This window comes from Hyaena hyaena, unplaced genomic scaffold, assembly GCF_003009895.1.
Source record: "Hyaena hyaena isolate Hyena2069 unplaced genomic scaffold, ASM300989v1 scaffold_254, whole genome shotgun sequence".
In the NCBI taxonomy this organism is placed as follows: domain Eukaryota; kingdom Metazoa; phylum Chordata; class Mammalia; order Carnivora; family Hyaenidae; genus Hyaena; species Hyaena hyaena.
The window spans coordinates 1180399-1202069 of record NW_024080890.1 but is presented as its reverse complement, the minus strand read 5'-3'; the positions used below and the strand labels follow the sequence as shown (position 1 = coordinate 1202069).

At 53.7% G+C, this 21671-nt stretch overlaps 1 protein-coding gene across 6 annotated transcripts in view; it reads left to right on the top strand.

Annotated features, from left to right (window-relative positions):
* Nucleotides 1–21671, top strand: part of PKNOX1 (PBX/knotted 1 homeobox 1) — a 63830-nt gene that overhangs the window by 21520 nt on the left and 20639 nt on the right. For 2 of the 6 annotated variants that reach the window (XM_039245420.1, XM_039245415.1), the window contains exons 2-8: nt 1896–1964; nt 3415–3522; nt 6594–6721; nt 8817–8988; nt 10528–10698; nt 15133–15232; nt 16225–16322. In XM_039245420.1, coding sequence (XP_039101351.1) covers nt 3472–3522; nt 6594–6721; nt 8817–8988; nt 10528–10698; nt 15133–15232; nt 16225–16322 — 720 coding nt within the window. In that variant the 5' untranslated portion in view covers nt 1896–1964; nt 3415–3471. The other 4 variants (XM_039245416.1, XM_039245417.1, XM_039245419.1 and 1 more) reach the window with 4 other exon arrangements.

Below are 21671 nucleotides of genomic sequence, written 5' to 3'. Positions count from 1 at the left end.
CGGCTCTGGCACGGACTGGCTGGCGGGAAGTGCACCGAGGACTCGGATCCTCCCGCAGAGCCGTCCTTCGGGCCCCGTTGGAGCAGCGCCGTGAGCCGTGGCCACTGCTCCTGTGGCGGACGCTGCCACAGTCTGGCCTCGGAGCTGTCGTTCCAGCAGCCACAGAATCGACAGTAACAGAAATGAGAAAAGGCTGAAACGCTCAGCAAGGAGAAGTGGGTATCAGGCCCGTGGAGCTGGTGGCACTGGTGTGCCTGACACACGCCCTGTCCGCGGTAAGCGCACCGCGTCGTGACCAGACCCTGTGCTGGTTGGTGGGGACACAGCAGCACGGAGCCCTCGTCAGCCCTTACCGTGTAGGGGAAGAAACCACGAGGCCCTGCAGGGCTGAGCCTGGGGTGGACGGGAGGCCCCAGGAGGGATGCACACAGCAGGCGGGGCCAGGCCCCGGGAGATGGGGCGGCGGCGGGGCGTGTTCGAGAGCCGGCCAGGCCCGGGGGAGGCCGTGTGCGGGGGGGGGGGGGGGGGGGGGCTCTCTCACAGCGGGCACAGCTCTGTGCGGACTGGCCTGGGCGCTGCAGCCGGGGGACTTGATCTGCACGGGTTTTTTTGCCGGAAGTGCGTTTCCGAAAGGCGGGCAGTGGAGGGGAGGAGGGTAAGACCAGAGGTTCGGCCTGAGCCCCTCCCGGTGGCTGAGGTTGGGGCGGTGCCCTGGGGTGGAGGGGAGGGCAAGGCGCTAGGAGGAGGGCCAGCCTTTGGTCAAGGCAGAGACCGTCGGGTGGGGGGGGTGCGGAGTGACGGGCGTGCCCGCGCGTCGGGAGTGGGGTGCCGGGGGCACAGGGGCAACTTTAGTCATGGCCCCACGGGAGTTGTCTGTCTAGCCTGGGGCTTCCACATCCCGCCCTTCTCTCCTGCCTGCCCTGGCCAGGCTCTCCCTCCCCGGCACGTGGACACACCCCTGCTCAGCTGCACTGACGCCCCCTCCTCCCGCCTCCTCCACTGACGTCAGTGCCGTCTCTTGGTTCTGTCCTTGTCCGCCGGCCGCTGCTCCGTTCCGGGCTGGTGACCCAGATCCCCACCGCCCCCTCCCGGGTGGACTGTCCCCGTCTGGGGGCTCCCCAGCCTGTCCCAGTGTCCCGCCGAAACTAAGCCCCGCCCCCGGGTAGGTGAAAACAACAGAAACACCTTTTCCTGCAGCTGTGAAGTCAACCTGAAGTCTGGGGGCTCGGGGTGGGGCTGGGGTCCCTCCTGCCCCTCCAGCTCCTGGCGGCTCCGGGCATTCTCGGCTTGTGGCTGTGACCCTCCAGTGTCACTGTCTCCACATGGCGTCCCCTCTGTATGCCTCAGGTCTTCTCCCTACTCCCACTGTTTTTTTTTTTTTTTTTTAATTTATTTCTAGGACAGAGAGAGAGAGAGACAGCATGAGCAGGGGACGGTCAGAGAGAGAGGGAGTCACAGACTCTGAAACAGGCTCCAGGCTCTGAGCTGGCAGTCAGCACAGAGCCCGACGCGGGGCTCGAACCCACGAACCGTGAGATCATGACCTAAGCGAAAGTCGGACGCTTAACCAACTGAGCCACCCAGGCGCCCCTGTTTTTTCAATTTTTTTTTAATGTTGTGTTTATTTTTTGAGACAGAGAACACAAGACAGGGGGGGAGGGGCAGAGAGAGAGGGAGACACAGAATGGGAAGCAGCTCCAGGCTCCAAGCTGTCAGCACAGAGCCCGACGCGGGGGTCGAACCCACAAACCACAAGACCATGACCCGAGCTCCCCAAGTCTCCCCCCCTTTCCCCCAGCCCAAGTCTGTGTTTTGGGCACAGACTCATTTGTTCTGAGGCTGCAGGAGCCGCATCGCAAACCTAAAATGTCCCGCCTCTTTCTGTCTCCTCACAGGCCCCGGAGCCCGCTCTTCTCCATCTGCTCTGTCCTGGGACATGTGGCTCTGCTCGGCCTGTCGCTCAGGTGGGAACCCCGTGACCCCGGCCTGTCCGTGGCTGCACACCTGTCCTTATGCCGAGTCGCCACCCTGCTGCTCAGACCTTCCCGTGGGTCCCTGTCCCCCGTGACCCATGAGAGTCTGTGGCACCTGATCCTGTGCCCCCCCCACCCCCCATCTTCCCCGTTGCCATGCTGCCCCGCCATGCTAGCCGTCTGCCAGACTCTGCGCCGCGGCTCCTTCCTGCCCCCCCACCTCCGGGGGTCTCCCACGGGCACCTGTAGCGGCCCCCCTTCCCCAAGTAATCTCTGTCCCTACCTGGTCGCCCTCCCTCATCACTTCCTGACACCTGTGTGCACGGTGACCAGGTTCTGCCCCCCTCCCGCCCATGCACGGTGGCCGGTCTGGGCCTGTCCGCCCTGCACCCACACTCCGCCAGCGCACGGGACAGTGAGACAGAAGCATTTGCTGATGGAAGGAGGGTAACCTCGTTTGCCCCTTGGCTTTTCATGAGGTCACGCTGTTAGCCCCCACCTCATGCTGGCTCCCTGGGCAGGGGGGAAGGGGGAGGCCCTTGGCCCTGTTACTCGGGCTCCTGGGGGTCGAGCCGCCCCACAGGAGAAGCTGCCCATTGCGGGCCGGGCACCCGGGTCCTTCTGGCTGCGCCTTGGGTCGTGCTTCTCACTCCTCCCCCGCTTGCTGGTCTTCTGGATCTTTTCCCACGAGCATCGCTGCTCCCTGGTGACCTTCAGCGGTTGAGCTCGGGCAGAGCAAGTGGAATAACTGTCCTTGACCTCGTGACCTCCTCAGCACAGTGCAGGCCGCTGGAGCCCCTTAGGTGGCCCCGGGACGCCCCTGGCTCCCGTGGCCCGTTGTGGGTCTTGGCGCCCCCACTGTCACGAGTCTCGCTTTGCAGCTTTACGTTGTTGTCAAGTAAATGATCCCTTGTTTCCAGCTTTGTGTTACACACAGACGTTAGGCGAGTGCCCTTCACCGTTACCGTCTGAGACCCCGTCTCCTGGACCCCCAGTCGCTGGGCTCTGTGTCCGGGGCACCCTGCCCGGGGCGCTGCCCTGTCACACGGCTGGGGGGCTGGCCCTGCAACCCCTGTCCGCGCGTGTGCCCCCCTCCGCACCATGCCCAGGAAAGCCGAGCCTCAGCTACTCCTGCTGTGCCCCAGGGCCCAGAACCGTGTCCCACATGTGTGGACGGTTCCTAGATGCTCGCTGGGTGAGCGGATGGACACATCCAGACGGCTAGAAACAGAACAAGCCGGGCCCGTTGCAAGTGCAAATACGTGACCGCTACATAAGCGGGGCGGGGCTGGGCGGGGTTGGCTGTGACAGCGTCAGGCTGGTGTTTTCTTCCCCGTGTGCAAATACGTAGTTTTAAAAAGTATACGGAGGCTGTGGAATGAGGGGGGCCCAGAGTGCTCTGCTGTTACTAACTGACGCTTTTCTGCTTTTGTTTCCCCAGACGCCATTTGCTTTTGACTCAAGATGATTTGATGTTTTATTATAAAACTCGTTAACCATGATGGCTACACAGACCTTGAGCATAGACAGCTATCAAGACGGGCAACAAGTGAGAGCTCGGGCTTTATTCCGCCCTGTCGGCGCCGCCAGCGGGCCGGTGCTTGCCTAGCTGCAGCTCCGTGTCCCTCAAGTCGCAGGTTCAGTTTTAAGTGTTCTCTGCGTTTACTCACGTTGGTGCCCAGAAAGGCCAGCTGTGGAGCGATTCAAGCCACTTCCTCAAGTGATACCGGCTCGCCAGTCACTTGGACTCCCCGGAGTCACGGTGTACTGGGGATTTCCCTTTTTCGTGTCCGTGTTCGCGAGGATTGTGGGTTTAAAGGAAAGAGGGGTGATGCTGATGACAGCTGGATGAGTGGCAGAGGGGACCGTTGCGATGGCTGTGTGGCGCGGTCACTGTGCTGTCTGCTCACGTGGCACAGCCATGCCTGGACAGCTGGCTCTGATGTCATGTGGGTGGCTTCTCAGCTGCCCTCCTGCTGTCCGTGGACTTGGTCTGCTTTTGTAGCTGTGGGTGTTTGTGTTGTGTGCCCTGAAGGACTGGGGGGCCCTGAAGGACTGGGGGGTGCCCTGAAGGACTGGGGGGGACCCTGAAGGACTGGGGGGTGCCCTGAAGGACTGGGGGGACCCTGAAGGACTGGGGGTTGCCCTGAAGGACTGGGGGGGCCCTGAAGGACTGGGGGGCCCTGAAGGACTGGGGGTTGCACTGAAGGACTGGGGGGCCCTGAAGGACAGGGGGGCCCTGAAGGACTGGGGGGCCCTGAAGGACTCGGGTGGAGGGGGAGGGAAGTGGGGCTGGAGCAAGGGCAGCCTCTCTTGGGACAGCTGAGCGGTTGGGACGCTCTGTGTGCTCAGAATGGGGGCCGTTCCCAGTCTCACTCTGGAGCCCCGGAGCTCGTTCCACGGAAGGCCGTGCAGCACGTCAGGAGGTGACGCCCCCGGGCCCTCTGGTCCCCCTGCCTGTTGGGCCAGCTGCTCCCGGCCGCTGGCCTCTCCCAGCTGGGGCCGCAGCCCTGCCTCCGTGAGGCCCCAGCTGGGTGGCCAGGACCCGAGGCTGCCTCCCTCGTGTCGTGCTGGCCGGTCTCGGGCCATTCCGGTGTGGCTCCTGCTGCACACGCTTGGTTTTCATGGGCTTTTCCAAACTGTTTCTGTGTCCAAGCGTCTTAAGGAACTGAGGCAGGGGCTCCCCCTCCGGCTGGCTCTCTGCTCCTGGAAGCCCTTTGCTACTTCCAGGCGGTTTTGTTTCCGGAACGCCAAGCTGCGGTTGTTGTCCCTTCCGCTCCCACTGCTGAGCTCTGCCCGGGGGACCCGGCGTCACCTCGCACTCACCTCTGCGCCTCTTTCCTGGGCCTCCCCACCCTGCGGCCCTGGCCCTGGCCCTTCCGTCAGGCAGCAGCCGGGCCAGCGCCCTCCTCCCTGCACGTCTCTGCCAAGTCCTTCCCGTGAAGCCCCCCCTGCCTGCCCCTCCCCGCTCGCCACCTGGTTCTCCTTTGCGGCACTGGTCACCTGCTGGCATCTCCTGTCCAGAGGGTCGTGCCTTGGTGCCCTGATGCGGTCACGTCCTGTGCGGTGCCAGGCGCGGGGAGGGACGGAGCCTCACTTTTAACAGCTGAGCACTTTCCAGAGACCTGGAAACCTTGTGAGCGTTAGGTGACACGTGTGCTATCCTACAGTGCAGACATGTCTCCAAGCTTGGGCATTTAGGTTTCTCTTTATTCATGATCATTAGACACACACACACACACACACACACACACACAAAACAAACAAAAAAACCCAAAGACCAAAATAAACCTTCTGAGACATGTTTACAGTACTGTCAGATTTCCCCCCAGAAAGGGTGGGTTTGATTGGGCTTGTTAGTTGCCTCAGTGCTTTGTGTTTTCAGAGAGAGAAACAATTTCCCAGGCGCGCTGCGCCATCCCTACCCGAAGGCCGTGGGACAGAGGTCTCCCTGCACATCTGGGCTGAAGGGGAGACCTTACAGGGATCTACCCTCGGCTCTCGGGGGGGTGCACAGGGCAGGCTCTCTCCCTGCCTGGGATCAAGCCCCTTCCCAGGCACCCCCACCAAGCTACTGCCTCGAGGCGCGGAGTCACACCAGGTTGCCGCAGGGCAGGTGGGTTCTGGTGCCGAAGCAGCTGAAGGGGGCTGGTAATCTGCTTATGGGTAATTACAAGTTTACTGCAGCAATTCGGGATTTTTTTCTGTAAATGGAAATCTTTTTTTTTTTTAATTTTTAATTTTTTTTTTTTTTTTTTTTTTGAGAGAGAGACAGCATGAGCAGGGGAGGGTCAGAGAGAGACGGAGACACAGAATCGGAAGCAGGTTCCAGGCTCTGAGCTGTCAACCCCGACGCGGGGCTCGAACCCACGAACTGTGAGATCATGACCTGAGCTGAAGTCGGACGCTTAACCGACTGAGCCCCCCAGGCGCCCTTGTAAACGGAATTCTTTATGTTTAAGGATTTAAATACTTTTCACCTAAGTTACAAGCCAAATAGCTAGTTTAAAGCAATTTAAATGAAAATATCTAGAATGCTTCCTCTTATGTTTAATGCTATTTCTTCAAACACAGCCGGTCTTTACTTTCTGAATACAGTGACTTTTTTTTTCACAAAATGTTGATAGCTTATTTATTCCTGGAATTTAAGAGTAGATAGGGGAGAATGTCAGCCCTGCCATGACTATGTAGCACATAGCACCTAGCACGTAGCGTTTGAGTTGTTTTTGTGAAAAGTGAGGAAGAGTTTGGACTATGTGTTTCTCCCTTTTGCTGCGATGTTACTCGGTGTGAGGATCCAGGGCAAGAAGGGACACAGTGTGATTATTCACGTGTCCCTTCCCCTCAGCGCTGTGCAGGTGGAGTATCTTTGAAAATCACAAGCATTTTCTCAGATATTGGCCCCCATTTTCAAGATGAACTGGAAACTGAGCTTTTATTTTAGCCATTTTCAGAACGTATTAAATTCAAAGGAGTTTTTTGGTAGCATTTTTTATGTATTCCTGCCAGTCATCCAACGGTCTAGCAATTTACCATTCCCGTTGCCTTTCTGTTTGAGGATAGAACACTTAGTAGCAGTTTACTTTGTGTTTAGTAACAAAAATTCTCCTCCTTTCACAGATGCAAGTAGTAACAGAGTTAAAAACGGAGCAAGATCCCAACTGCTCTGAACGTGATGTGGAAGGAGTGAGCCCTCCCCCCGCGGGCTCCCAGACGCCAATGGACGCAGACAAGCAGGCCATTTATAGGTAGCGGTGAGATGTGACACGCGTGGGTTTTAGCAGGAGTGGCGGGAGCAGAGAACCTTGCGAAATGGAAAGCTAGAGCTGTCGGCTGGGCAGAGTAGTAGGTACGGTGTGGTAACCACCGGGGTGAGAAGGTTCTCAAATTAGGCTATTATTACCTTAAACCAATACCTTAAACAAAAAGTTTTAGAATGTAAATGTACATTTTAGTCAACCCCACAAAAAGAAATCTTCAGGCTCACACCATTTTATTGGAGAATCCTACCAAAGATATACTGAAGAAGAAAACAGCAAGTCTTACACAGTCTCTTCCAGAAAAAGGAGGAGGGAATGCTTTCCAGCTCATTTTATGAATTGACCATCACTCGGATACTAAAGCGAAAGACAATATAAAAAAAGAAAAGTATACACCAGGGTACCTCATGAACTTAAACGTCAAAACCATTAATACGATATTAACAAATCAAATCCAGTGACGTATAAAACCAAGTGCAGTTTATCCCAGGAACTCAAGACTGATTCACTAGTCAAAGTCAACCAGTGAGACCCACAACGTGATCACATCAGGTGACACAGAAAAGCATTTGACAAAAGTCAACAGCTAATTATGGTTAAAAGCTGCCAGCAAAGTGGTAACAGAGGGAAACTTTCCTAACCCGATGAAGGGCAACATCAAAAAATCAGTTGTTCTCATCATGCTTAATGGCCAAAGACTGTTTCCTCTAAGTCTGGGAAGGAGGCAGATATCCACTGTGCCTCTTCCCGTTCAGTACTGTGATGGAAGTCGGAGCCAGCGCAGTAAGGCTAGAGGAAGAAAGAAAAGGCATCCCAGATTAGGAAGGAGGAAATAAAACTGGATTTGGGCACAAACCACATGATCTTCTACATAGAAAATCACAAAGACGCCACTAAAACACTTCCAGAACTGACTGAGCTTAATAAGGTCACAGATTACAAGGACAACACACAGAAACAAATCCTATTTCTACGCCAGTAATATGCAATTGGAAATGGAAATTAGAAAGACAACACCATTTATAACCATTTGCACCAAAAAAGGTGCAAATCAAGCAAAACACAGAAACTTTATGCTGAAAACTATAAAAAGCTGACACAAGCAATCAGAGAAAACCTAAGTGGTGGGACATACCATGTTCATGGGTAGGAAGACTCAGTGTAGCAAAGATGTCATTTCTCCTGAAATCGATCTGTAGATTTAACACAATCCCAATTAAAGTCTTAGCAGGATATTTTTGTACATACAGACAAGCTAATTCTAAATCTTATATGGAAGGTGAAAAAACTAGACCAGCTAAAGCAGTGTTGAAAAAGAAGAATAAACTTGAATTTCAAGACTGACTCTGGCGTTACAATAATGAGGACGTTGCGATGGTGGTGAAGGGCTAGGATCAGCGTCAGTGATAGTCCAGAAGTAGACGTACAGAAACATAATTTATTTGACCTTTGACAAAGGTGCAAACAGTTTGGTGAAGTAGAGGCAGACTTTCTGACAAATGGTGTTGGAACAGCTTAGATATTCATATGCTGAAAGAAGATGCTTGACCTCACCTCACATTTTATACAGAGGTTTACTCAAAATGGAGCAGAGATCTCCACGTAAAATTTAAACTTGTAGAACTGGTCTGTCCACACTGGATTATTATTCAGCCATAAAAAGGCATGAAGTACCGATTCCGGGTATAGCGTTGATGATCCTTGAAAACAGGATCACTCATGAAAGAGGCTAGATGCCAAAGGGCATGTGCTCTGTGATTCCATTTATATGAAATGTCTGGAAGTGGCAAATCCATAGGGACAGACACTAGGTTAGCAGTGGCTTGGGACTGGGGTTTGGGGGAACATGGAGACTGGCTGCTAATGGCTATAGGGTTTCTTTGGGGGATGATGAGAATGTTACAAAATTAGGCTTGGTTGTGGGTGTAGTAAACGCTATTGAATAGCGCACTTTAGAGTGGATGAATTGTGTAGTGTGTGAACTGTCCCTCAGCAAAGCTGGTCTGTAAACCAATGCATACGCACGTACTAAAATATTCTCGTGAAAATGTAGAAAATACATTAAAATTTTTTTCCCCTCCAGGCATCCACTGTTTCCATTATTAGCTTTGTTGTTTGAAAAATGTGAACAGTCTACGCAGGGCTCAGAAGGCACGACTTCTGCCAGTTTTGACGTAGATATTGAAAATTTTGTAAGGAAGCAAGAGAAAGAAGGAAAACCCTTCTTTTGTGAAGATCCGGAAACTGACAATTTAGTAAGTAAAGTAAACGTTTTATTCTTCTTTTTTATTTATTCCAAATTTAAAATATGCCTGATAAATTTTAAACTTCCAATTGGGACTTTAGAATGTAGTTCCGCTAAGGGGAGCATCACACAGCTCCCGGAACAACTTCCTGCTGTGTGACCTACATGTCCCCATGTCGTCCCGCCTTTTCCGCTGACCTCCACCGTAAGAACCAAGGGAGATGACCTGAGCCTGCACCTCAAGGAGCCTGTGGCCTGGGGATCCCGTTCGGTCCTAAACATTTTTTTAAAATATTTTTATTTATTTCTGAGAGAGAGAGAGAGAGAGAGACAGGGTGAACAGGGGAGGGGCAGAGACGGAGGGAGACACAGAATCTGAAACAGGCTCCAGACTCTGAGCTGTCAGCACAGAGCCCGATGCCCGCACACGACCTTCTTCTCTGAGACACGCTCGGTCTGGAGGCCAGGAGGCAGGGCTGTGCGCGCACTTGGGGAGGCTCGTGAGCGCAGAGCAAGGCCGGCTTCACAGAGCTCCTGCGCTCCGCCCTGCTGCCCTGGGCCTTTCTGCCCAAAACCAGTCCAAACCGCAGTCAGGGCCCTTAGCAGCTGATGAGCACCTTTAGAAGACTTTTTCCTGACTAAATTGCCCGGATCTTTGTTGTTCTTTAAGTTTCTCATTATACATTCAGCCCTTCCTGCCTGGTAGATTTTGTAATGAGTCAGTCTCCTCATCTTTGAAATGGGACAAACAGTGCCCGCCCTCTTGGGATGAGACTCAGAAGCTCCCTCCGGCCCTGAATGTCTGCCGTAGAGCCGTTGGTGCGTGGGCAGCGGGTACCCCTGAGCACCCCCGGGCTCTCCTGACGGGTGTCCGAGCGCAGGGCCTGGCAGAGCTCGGTGCCTGGTCACTCTCATTATTGACTGAGTGGTTGGGTCGGTCCACAAACGTGTGTGAACTATGCCACCCGGGCCATGGGGAAGGGCCGGGCTCGGGGTTGTGGATTCACGGGCAAGTGGTGCTTGTGGTGGTGGTTCCGTTATCAGAGACCATTCCCTGCCCGCCTGGGACAGGCGACTCCAGAACTTAGTGACTTAACAAAGTCACCGTAAGACCTTTGGGAAGATCTTAAAAGGGCTGATCAGGCGCTAGGCGGGGAGCTGTTAGGCCTGGCGCCAAAAGCTCAATCCGTAAAAGGCAGAGTCGGTCAGTCGAGCTTTCTCCAAACGAAGAGCCTCCCCATCTGTAGATGAAGAAACAGGAGCGGAGCGGGGGTAAGTGCCTCGCCTGGTGTGCGGTGGGTCGGTGGCCGGGGCTGCGCCCTGCTGTCCCCCCCCCCCCCCCCCCGGCAGGGCGGCCCGGTAACCATCTGCGCCCCCGCACACCAGATGTGCTGGCCTAGGAAAGGTCTGCCCCCTTCTGTCCCCATCAGCCACACGGTCGTGGCACCAGGCCGTCAGACCATCACTCAGTGGTTCTGCATCGATAAGGATGACGTAGCGTGACGCTACCGTCTGCGCGTCTGAGGGCCTTCGTTTCCTCTGCTTCTAGATGGTGAAAGCAATCCATGTGCTGCGTATTCATCTCCTTGAGCTGGAGAAGGTGAATGAGCTCTGCAAAGACTTCTGCAGCCGCTACATCGCGTGTCTAAAAACGAAGATGAACAGCGAGACCCTCCTGAGTGGGGAACCCGGGAGCCCGTACTCCCCCGTCCCATCCCAGGTATTTATGTTGGGGTCCCTCTCTGCTCCCTGGTCCCGGACCATCTGCAGGGCGACATGGACTCCTTCCTGAGATCAGCAGCCCTTCCGGAATGTCTGGGCTTCTCCCGGCCGCCCTGCACAGAGGGGCCCATAGATCTGTGAACCTGGCCTGGGCTGGCCGTGACTTCCCTTGGGCCCAAAAGATTGGTCCTGGGGGCGTCCCACAGCCCCTGCAGCGACGCCTTGATCTGTGTCCCACCCCGGGGATCCCATCTTCCTGGAGGACAGAGTACCGTTCACTTCCTTCCTCCTTCCTTAAAATATGGTTTTTATTTATTATTTCTTAAAATTGTGGTAAGGTGCACGTGTCGTAAATGCACTGTCTTAACCCTTAGAGCGTTTTTAGTGTTTTATTTATTTTTGAGACAGAGACAGAGCACGAGTAGGGGAGGGGCAGAGAGAGGGGGAGAGACAGAATCTGAAGCAGCTCCAGGCTCCCAGCTGTCAGCACAGAGCCTGACGTGGGGCTTGAACTCAAAAACCGTGAGATCATGACCTGAGCCGAAGTCGGATGCTTAACCGACTGAGCCCCACAGGCGCCCCTCATCTTAACCATTTTTCAATGCGCAGCTCTGGCATGAAGCACAGCCACACGGTTGTGCTGCCTTCCCCGCCCTCCATCTTGGGAGCTTCGCATCTTCTTAAACTGGAGCCCTGTCCCAGTTAACTGCTAACTCGCCCTTCCCCCACCTCCCCAGTCCCTGGCTCCTACCGTTCTACTTTTTGTGTCTACAAACTTGATTCGTCTGAGGCCTTATGTTGGGGGGGGTCCTACCGTATTTGTCCTTTTGTGTTTGCCTTACTTTATAGAGCGCAGTGGCCTCAAGGCTCACCCACGTCGAAGCACTCTTGTACCTGAGCAGTGACATCGTGTGGCCGTCATTGCACCTCCCTGATGGCCACCCGTGTTGCCTTCTCTTCCTGGGCTTGGTTGCCATCTGCAGGTCCTCTTGGGTAGAACGCCTGCTCATGTCTTGCCCATTTTCTAGATTTTCTTGAACTGTTGTTTTGAGAATATTCTAGGGACAGGTCTTACTGGCTATATGGTTTGTGAATATTTTCTCCCAAGTCCATAGCTGACTCTTTCACCCTCTTAACAGGCTCTTCTGCAGAGCAAACATTTTACATTTCAATCAAGTCCCATTTATCAACTTGTCCTTTAAGGAGCTGTGCTTCTCGGGGCGCCTGGGTGGCTTAGTCGGTTAAGTGTCCGACTTTCGCTTAGGTCATGATCTCGCGGTTCGTGGGTTCGAGCCCCGCGTCGGGCTCTGTGCTCACAGCTCAGAGCCTGGAGCCTGTCTCAGTCTGTGACTCCCTCTCTCTCTGACTCTCCCCTGCTCACGCTGTCTCTCTCTCTCTCTCTCTCTCTCCTAGAAATAAATAAAACATTTAAAAAAAAAAAAAGGAGCTGTGCTTCTGGTGTTAAGTCTAAGTACTCTGCCGAGCCCTAGAGCCCCAAGATTTTTCTCTCATTCTTTTTCTGAAAGTGTGTATTTTATATTCAGATCTGTGACCCATTTAAAAAAAAATTTTTTTTAAATGTTTTATTTATTTCTGAGAGAGAGAGAGACAGTGTGAGCAGGGGAGGGTCAGAGAGAGAGGGAGACACAGAATCTGAAACAGGCTCCAGGCTCCGAGCTGTCAGCACAGAGCCCGACGTGGGTCTGGAACCCACGAACTGCGAGATCATGACCTGAGCTGAAGTTGGACGCTTAACTGACGGAGCCACCCAGGCGCCTCCCGTGATGCATTTTGAGTTGACTTTTGTACGAAGCGTGACGGTGGAGGTGGAGGTGGGTTCAGCGCCCTAGCACGATTTGTTCAGGTTCCTCCTCTGAATCGCTGTTGTGACGCTGTCACCGCGTCGGTCTGTTTGTGTCTGTTTCCGGGCTCCCTGCTCTGTCGCCGTGGCCTGTGTTTCCCACCCAGTAGCCTTGGGTCCTGCAGCTTTGAAAAGTCTCAGACTTGGATAGACCATGTCGTCCCACCTTGTTCTTCTTTTTCAAAGTGATGTGAGTTTTTCTGGCCGCTCTCCATGTGAACTTAGAAGTAATCGTGTCTGCATCCACAAAACAGTAGGCACACAACTGAGATTTTGAGGAGTTGCATTCAGCTCGTGTAGCGTTCCGGGGAGAACTGACGTCTCTCCTCTGCTGCCTCTTCCGGGCCACGGGCCTGGTGTGTCTCTCCACTTATTTTCTCTTCTGTGGTTTCTTTTTCATCAGTGTCTTGTAGTTTTGTCTTGTAAGTCCTGCAAATGTGTTTTTAGAATTACACCTGAGTGGTTTTTTGAACAATTATAAATGGTATTTGATTTTTAACTTCTGGGTCCCTGCTAGTATTTAGCACTACAGGTGATTTTTGTATGTTTATCTTCTATCCTGCAACCTTGCTGAACTCACTTACTAGTTCTAGGAGGTCCTTCTCGTGGATTCCTTGGGATTTTCGGTCTATTCAGTTGTGTCATCTGCAGATAGGAGCAGTCTGCTCCTTCCTTCTTGACCTGTGTGCTCCGTATTTCCTTGTCTTACTTACTGCACTGTCTAGAACACCCAGTACCATCTTGAGTACGATCCGGGAGCGCGCACATCCTGCCTTGTTCCCCGTCTTTCGTGGGGGGAGGCACTCGGCCTTTCACTTTTCATTGCAGTTTTAGTGGCAGGTTTCTTCCAGGTGCTTCTCATCAAGTTGAGGAAGTTCCCCGCTCACTGTTCCTGTTTTTTTCTGAGAGTTTTTTTTTATTATGTTGAATTTTGTCACATGCTTTCCCTGCACAAATTGATGTGATTATGTGATTTTTCTCCTTTCTCCTTTGCCATGGAGGTAGATCACATTACTAATGATTTTTCGAATACTGAACAAAGCTTGCATTCCTGGAATAAATTCCACTGGGTCACGGTGCAGTATTTCTTTTTATATAGGTTCCCGAATTCTGTTTGCTATTATGTCGTGAAGTGTTTGTGTGTCCATCTTGATTGAAAGATACTGGTCTGTGGTTTCTACTTTGTTATGGTCTTTGTCAAGTTTTGGTATCAGGATGATGCAACTTTATAAAATGCAATGAAGGGTTTCCCTCCTTTTCTGTTTTCTGGAAGTGATCATGTAGAGTTGGTGTGAAATCTTCATTATATGCTTGATGGAATCCTCCAGTGATGGTACCTTGACCTGGAGATTTCTTTTTTGAGTTTTAAAATTATGAATTCCATGTCCTTAACAGTCACCAGGCTCTTCAGATGGTGTGTTTCATCTTAGCTTCTGTCCAGGACATCAGATGTGTGTATGCCCAGTGCCCAGTTGTCGCCCTGTGGCACGCCCACCTCGTCGTACCCCCCACCCCCGCTCCGTCTCATTCCTGGTGCTGGTGATCTGTCACCTCTCTTTTTTTTTCTGACGTAGGAGGTTTGTCAATGTATTGATCTTTACAGGAAAGCAGCTTTTTTTCATTGATTGGTCTCTGGTGTTTTTCTGTTTTCAATTTCATTGATTTCTGCTTTGATTTTTCTTATTCCCTTCCTTCTGCTTGCTTTGGTTTCATTTTGTTCCAATTTTTCTAGGTTCTTGATGTGGGAGTTTGGATTATTGATTTGGATGAATTAATTTTTATTCTGACCAAGTTACCCTGGCAGACGGCATGTGCACCCCTTGGGCACACATTCAGATTGGTGCGCAGCCTGCAGAGTAGTTGTCTCTGGGTATTCATTCCCACCGATGCTGTCTAACCGCGCAGAGGCCTGGGTGCCTGTGGTGGGCCAGGCCTTGTGCCTCGATGCCAGGCGCAGAGCTCCCTTCCCTTCCCAGCCCTCTGCCTGCAGCCGTCACAGCGAACGCATTCATCAGCCCCTTGGGACCTGACTTCAGATGGGTGGGATCTTGATGTGGTTTTACGCTCATTCGTGTGGACCGGCTGTGGCCAGGCCCAGACATGGCTCTGCACAGACCCGAACACCAGGGGCTCAGGCATGCTCTGTGTTGCGGTGAAGAGTGCAGAGCTGGCGGGGGACGTGACCTCTGGGGAGATGGTGCTCATCCTGTAGGGAGACTGTGGCTCCTAGAAAGCTCTAGAGTGAGCTTGGTGTGGTGGCGCTAGGTCACCCTGGCCTTCCTTGTCACGCCTCCAGGGCTTGAAGCGTGTGTGATATGATGAGATGAGAGGTGACCGTGGGGGGGCCGGATTGAAACCGGTGCCTCAGTGCTGACGGCCGTACTTAATGCCGAGTCAGTCTCGGATCCCTCCGTTTGTAGGCACATAAGGCGCTCCTTCTGGAAGGTCATCATCCAGTCGCATCTCTGTCTCAGGCTCTTTGCCTTCGCTCACGATACCATCACGCCACTTGTTTTAAAGTTATAAACACGTCTTCTGTGTTTCTGCTCACCGTGCATTTCTGACCCACAGCAGATTCAGAGCGCCATCTCGGGCACCCTCAGCCCCCAAGGAATCGTGGTGCCCGCGTCCGCGCTGCAGCAGGGCAACGTCACCATGGCAACAGTGGCAGGTATGTGGACGGAGAAGAGGACACTCTTTCCTTGAGCTTTGGCTGAAGAGTCCTTTCTGTCAGAACGGAGAAGTGTGAAATTTCCGCTCAACATCGGTTCCTGATACAGGAGTGGCAAAACTAGAACTCTTAGATTTGAATGCCTGTCTCTTGTTTTAATTCTCAGTAACCGATGTTTTATGCAAATTGTGTTTCCCTACCAAAACATTTGGGGAAGAAAGATTTTATATGGGAGTTGAAAATATAGAGCAAAAAATGAATCGTAATTTGCAGATAGCATGGCTTTTAATTGTACTCCTAGCAGCACCGGGGAAACCTTAGGTCGTGTCACTCATATTTGACCCACGAGTAAAGTGCACTCTGAGCCTTGGGGTTACTGATAGAAATCACCGCAGGAGGGGCAGAGTCCGCTGTCCCTGCAGCCCACCCGGCATCGCAAACACAAAACCATCGTGAAGACGGAATTGGGGCGTGCAGGGAGGGGAGAGACTCGCCCTGCAAACCCTCACGGATAGTGTAAAGGGAAACTTCCACGGGAAGATGAAAGCACGTTTCATCCACAAAATACCATGATAAGAAATATTTAACAGCCTTGGCCAAGCCCTGTAATATGTGCAGGTTGTGAGAAAGTAGAAAACAGGGGTGAGTGAAAGGAAGGGGACTGCAGAATCTACCCTGGCCGACATGCCCTCCGCGATGGGGCACCTGGCCGCCTGGTGCCCGGTGCCCCGCCCCCTGCACCCCTCCGGTAGCACGCCCCGCCCCCCAGTGCCGCAGGGCCATGCCTCAGCACAGGCGCTGGCGCCCGGCTTGTTCAGGGAAGCCGTTTTAATAGTTTACGGCACCAAGTCCACCGGCATTGATCATTTGACGTGATTTAAAAACCTCATCGGGCTAGAGGTGTTTGTCCTTCACGACGTATATTGCGTCTTTTGGGGATTTGGGTGTCGATCATGGAGACTTAGGAGCACTTTGATCTCTTCCTTCTCGAGGTGGCACAGTGTACCAGCCCGTCACGGTTGTCACTCCTCAAGGCCAGGTGGTGACGCAAGCGCTGTCGCCCGGCACCATCAGGATCCAGAACTCCCAGGTGCGTGTGCCGTTCCTGGGGGCGGGGGATAGCACCGGGGTAGGTGGGCGCGAGTGGGGCCGGTGGGGGCACAGGAGAGCCAGGCCCAAGCCTGAAGATGGCTGCCGGACACCAACTCCCATGGGAGCAGTCCCCAGGTCAGCACGACGTCAGCCCTGTTTCCGCCGTCCCCTCCATTTCCTGTATTGTGAAAAAGTTGCTAAGTTCAGAAAGCCTGGAGAAGCGGGAGAAAGGTCATGCGTCACACCTTCTCCTGAGCCGCCACAGTGTCCCCGTTAACACTGGGTTGGGTAGCTGTCTCTGGATCCGGAGACTTGAGGCAGTGTAGACACACTCTTCCCACGCCCGTGGAGGTTCAGGGCAGACCCACCAGGCGGGTCCTTCAGACCCTGCCGGGCCGAGGCCCTTCTGCGGAGCACTGAGGGGCCAGAGCACCGCTTCAGGCTGGCGCTGGGATGGCCGGGGCGCTTCCTTCACACCCGCGCACTGAGGGGCAGGTGCGCCAGGGCTGGCCTCCCCCCGCTCCAGGGTGCCCAGTGAAGGGCCGCCCCCTGCCTCCTGGGGAACACCAGCTTCAGGGGCAGAAGCAGCAGGGAGAAATGCTGTCACGTGCTGTGACCTTGCGGCCGACCCACTCCCTCCGAGCCTTTGTGGTGGGTGAGGCTGGACTTGGTGGTCCGCCAGACCCCTTTAAGCTATGGAGACACACATGCGCCCACCCGCAGCCCGGTTCCTAAAGGCAGCTTTCAGTCGGGAAGACCATGTTTCCGGTATCAGCTCCTGCGTAAGAACATCGATTCCTTCTCTACGGGAGCTCCTTGGCCTCGGCCTGCACTGACTGCAGCCGCACTGGCGACTTGGAGATGTTAGCGTTTTCCTTCATCAGACAGCGGATGCGACAGGGCCTGGGGCCCGGGTGGCACAGCCCATCCAGGGCCAACTGCCTCTCACTTCATGGACAGGGCTGGGCTGGGCTTGGGGGCCTTGTCATTTGGGCACATGGCGGGGGTAGAGGAGCTGACCCCTGGCTGCACTGTCCCTCGGATCCCCACACACCGCACTGTGAACCCGGGCAGCGCCTGGTCGGCAGGGTGCCTCCTGGACCCAACGCGAACTGCTTTTAGGGAAAGACCCCTTCAAGGCAGCTGCCTGCCTTCTGGAGTAGAGGTTCGCTTGTCCTGATGCTTAAGAAGGAAGTCGCTACTTAACTGAATGTTCTTATAGACGGAGGGGACGCATTTAACTAGCAAACGTGTGTGTTTCAGCTCAACCCCTTCTCACAGGACGTGTGTGAGGCCCCCCCAGCCCCATGAGGCGGGCTGGCGAGCGCCACCCCGTTTCTTGCTGCCTGTGAGCTGTTTCGTCAGCTCTGGTCCTTGTGGCCCGGCCGCCCACCATGCTCCCGTCCCCTCCTCGTCATACCCCTCCGTGTGTGGCTTCTGGCGCAGCAGGGCCAGGGAGCCAGAGACACGGGCTGCCCACGTTTCTAAGGGAAGAGTGACCAGACTGACCGAGGGCCTGGGTGCAGGTGCTTTGGATAAACCTGTACGTGGTACATAGGATTTTTATTGTAGCTATTTGGGCTGCTCTGGGCTCTTTTCCTTTTTTTTTTTTTCTTTTTTTTGGGGGTGGGGCTAGCTCATTCTGGGCTGCGTGTAATCAGGGTGACAACTTACCAATGACAGTGACTCTTCTTGTGTCAGAAACTGTCACGGTGGGGTTGGTCGCTTTCACGGCTCCCATGGTCACTCTGGCCAGCGTGACTCACAGGTGAATCTCGGTGTGGTGCGGTGGCCGTCAGGGCTGACCCCTCGCCAGGCTCCCCTGTGCCTTCCCCGGAGCGAGTTCGCCACCGTGGGCTACATTCTGACCTCGTGCCCGTCAGCAGGAGGCAGGATTTGGCCTCTTCCTCTTCCTGGGGCATCTCTGTGGAAAGGTGTTTCTCCTTCTAAAAACAATTTTTTTTTTTTTTTGAGAAAAGAGAAGTAACAAGGGGATTTCAGTGATCTCCTCTCCTTTCCCAGGAGAATCTTATTTGTACAATCGTTATTTGTATGTTTTAGGTTTTTGCTCGATTGGCCTGTGACAAGGTGTTTTGCTTCCATTTTTACTCTTTAACTTATTTTGCTTTGCTAAAAATCAAGTTGCTGCGGGCCCAGCCCAGTGTCAAGGGTGCAGACAGGCTTGGAGCCAAACCATCACCTTTCCTGCCCCCCTGTTCCCCCCTCTCGTGTCAGGCAACTGCTTTCTGATCGTATAGCTGTTTCTTCTGCTGTTTTCCGCCCCATTTGTTAACATTAAGTCACCCCTACGCACCTGCTTTGGGCCTTCTGTCTTGGTAGGAGCCCTGCCCGCTCGGGCTTCCCCCACCTGCCGCATGTGCTTGGCCCTGGGGCCCCACCTCTCAGCGTTAACATTACTGTGACTGTGTCAGTCCGGGTCTTTGCCGAGCTGAGTGTGTAACTGTGATCACGCTGCTTTTCTGGGGCACGTGTTTGCTTCTGCCCGAGTTAACCGCTGCATTGCCGCGTCCCCTGCCCAGTTCTCGTGCGGCTGCGGCTGACCCCCTCGCGGCGATTGCTTTGTACCCCGCCTGCCGGCAGGCACATCAGTGCTGCGTGGCCCCCAGAAGCTCTCCGCCTCCTGCTCTCGGGGCTTGTCTCTCTCCCTGCCCGGCTCAGGGCATGTTCTTGAACTTTCCTTTGATATCACCGCAGGAGCCCCTTCTCCCGGAGCCACGCCCTCCGCTTTCTTGGCCTTACTCCCCACTTTGGACACGTCTGGAGAAAATGTGCTGGGAGGTGCATTTTGTTGAGACTGTGCCAACCTGGAGAGGGCTTTATATCGGTCTCATCAATGCAGTCTGGGTGTGAGCGCGGTTCCAGGATGCAGATGGCGGTCACCGGAGCTGGGGGCCGTGCTGTCGTGGGGAGGAGGCCCGCATCTTCTGCTTCCTCCTGTCGGCTGCCTCTCTCCTCTGCGTTGTCGCTGAGGCTGTGTCAGCCGCCTGCTGCAGCATGGCCCCCAAACCTCGTGTTCTCGAGCCTGGGTCACATCCCTGGAGGCTCTGAAACGGCCCTGCCCCAGCTCCGGCACGCGGTCTCTTTCTAGAGCCTTTATGAGTTGAGCCTCAGACCTTCTGCACAGAGTCTGTGGGCTTCTGTGTGTTTGCGCCTCTGCCGTCTACTTTCTCAGAGACTCCCCTTTCTCTCCCAGTCCACCCGCGGAGGGTCAGGTCTGCAGCAGGGCGTGGATCTCTGAGACTCTTCCCTGCCCTTTGTGCTTTGTCTTGAAGCTCCCGGTTTTGGTTCCAGGGTGGTTGAAGTTGTCTTCGCTTTCTGTGTTCTCTCTGTTCCTGCTGCCTCAACATTTATTCACTTCGGTGTCTGCTTTTTGTGATAGAGGTTTTCATTTATTTTTATTTTTATGTTTTATGTTTAAATTTACACCCAGGTTAGTTAGCATATGGTGCAGTGATGATTTCAGGAGTAGATTTCTTAAGCCCCTTACTCATTTAGCACAGCCCCTCTGGTAACCTCCTGTCTGTTCTCCATATTTAAGAGTCTCTTATGTTTTGTCCCCCTCCCTGTTTGTTTATTATTTTTGCTTCCTTTCCCTTACGTTCATCTGTTTTGTATCTTAAAGTCCTCGTATGAGTAAGGTCATAAGATATTTGTCTTTTTCACCCTAATTCCGCTCAGCGCAGTCCCCTCTAGTGATAGAGGATTGCAAATCTTTGGGGACAGTTGGCTGTCCTCGGAACCTGAGTGGCCAGAAAGCCACTGGGTGTGCACCAGGCCTAGGCCCTGACAAGCCGGCTTCTCAGCAGGCTGGACTCTGAGCGTTTTCCTCACTTGGCGTCTCCAGGAAGGACGGTCAGGTCTCCTGCTCGGGGCACTGGCCTGGTGGCAGGCGGGGATGTGCTGGGGTCTCCTGGGATGTGGGGACACTCTCCTTGCCCCTACCTGTCCCCTTCCAGCTGTGCTCAGTGTGTCCCTGGTCCCCTGCGGGGCGGGGGCAGATCGCTCCATCTGCAGAGGATGACGGGGAGGGCTTGGGGGCTCCCCCTACTCTGCCTCTTGAACAAACTTCCAGCCCATTTCCGAGGCTTATAACCCTGCGCCTGCCCAGTCCCTGGCTTTGCTGGAGCTCCGCAGGGCCAGTGGCTGCTCTGTCTCCTCACGTGGCCTTGTTGGCCCTCTCGGACCCATGGGTGCCACCCGTGAGATCCGGTCACACAGCCAGCTGTCGCTTTGCCTGTTGTTGAGCCCATGGTGGCTTTCGCCCTGCACAAAAAAAGCAACACTGAGCACATGTCAAGCCTCATGAGGAACATCGTATACGAATTGAGACAAGTAAAGCAGACAAGCTGCAGTGTGGTCCTGGGGCTTTGGAACTCGTACTGGAAGCTCATTTCTCACTCTTTCCTGGATAATCGAGATGGCGCTTAGTACCATCGCTTTCAGCCTCTGACCAGGAGACACGTTTCCAAAAACTCTTATGTCCTGAATAATAATCTTGAGTTTTAAGACATTTTTGATACAGTCAGTGTCTTAGTGTCTTCTTTAAGTCATAAATTTTGTCTGTTTAGGTGATGTTGTTGAGGCTATTAAAGACTGTATCCAAAATGATAAATCCGGAGGAAGCACAAATAATACTGGGACCTCTCCACAATAAAGTTCCAAATCCTTAAAAAACAGTTTTTTTTAATGCTTATTTATTTTTGAGAGACAGAGCACAAGCAGGGGAGGGTCAGAGAGAGAGGGAGACGCAGAATCTGAAACAGGCTCCAGGCTCCAAGTTGTCAGCACACAGCTCAACATGGGGCTTGAACCCACAAACCATGAGATCATGACCTGAGCCGAAGTCGGACGCCTAACCGGCTGAGCCACCCAGGCGCCCCGTGTTCCTGATCCTTTAAATTGTGTCTAGGAATGCCTCACACTGAAGTTCATGTTCATTTCCTTGTGGAGTCAGCTTCATACATGAGTCCACATTCAGGTGTGGGTAACTGTAGTGAGGTAGGGGCGTCTGTTCGGAGGCTCTGGTGAGCGGGGATCGCTTTCATCCCTGGTCCGTGTCATGAGCACCAGTGACACCGGCCCCACAGGCGTGTGGCCCGTGAGACCTGCTGAGGCCTGAGGCCTGGCCCTGCAGACATCAAACCTCTCTTTCATTTGTGTGCGTGACACATATGTAAAGGCACTATGCCTGTCCTTCTTTTATTTTTATTTTATTTTATTTATTTATTTATTTTTCCTGTCCTTCCTTTATTTTTTTATTTTTTTTTATTTCTAGGAGAGAGAGAGAGAGAGAGAGAGAGAGAGAGACAGCGCGAGCAGGGGAGGG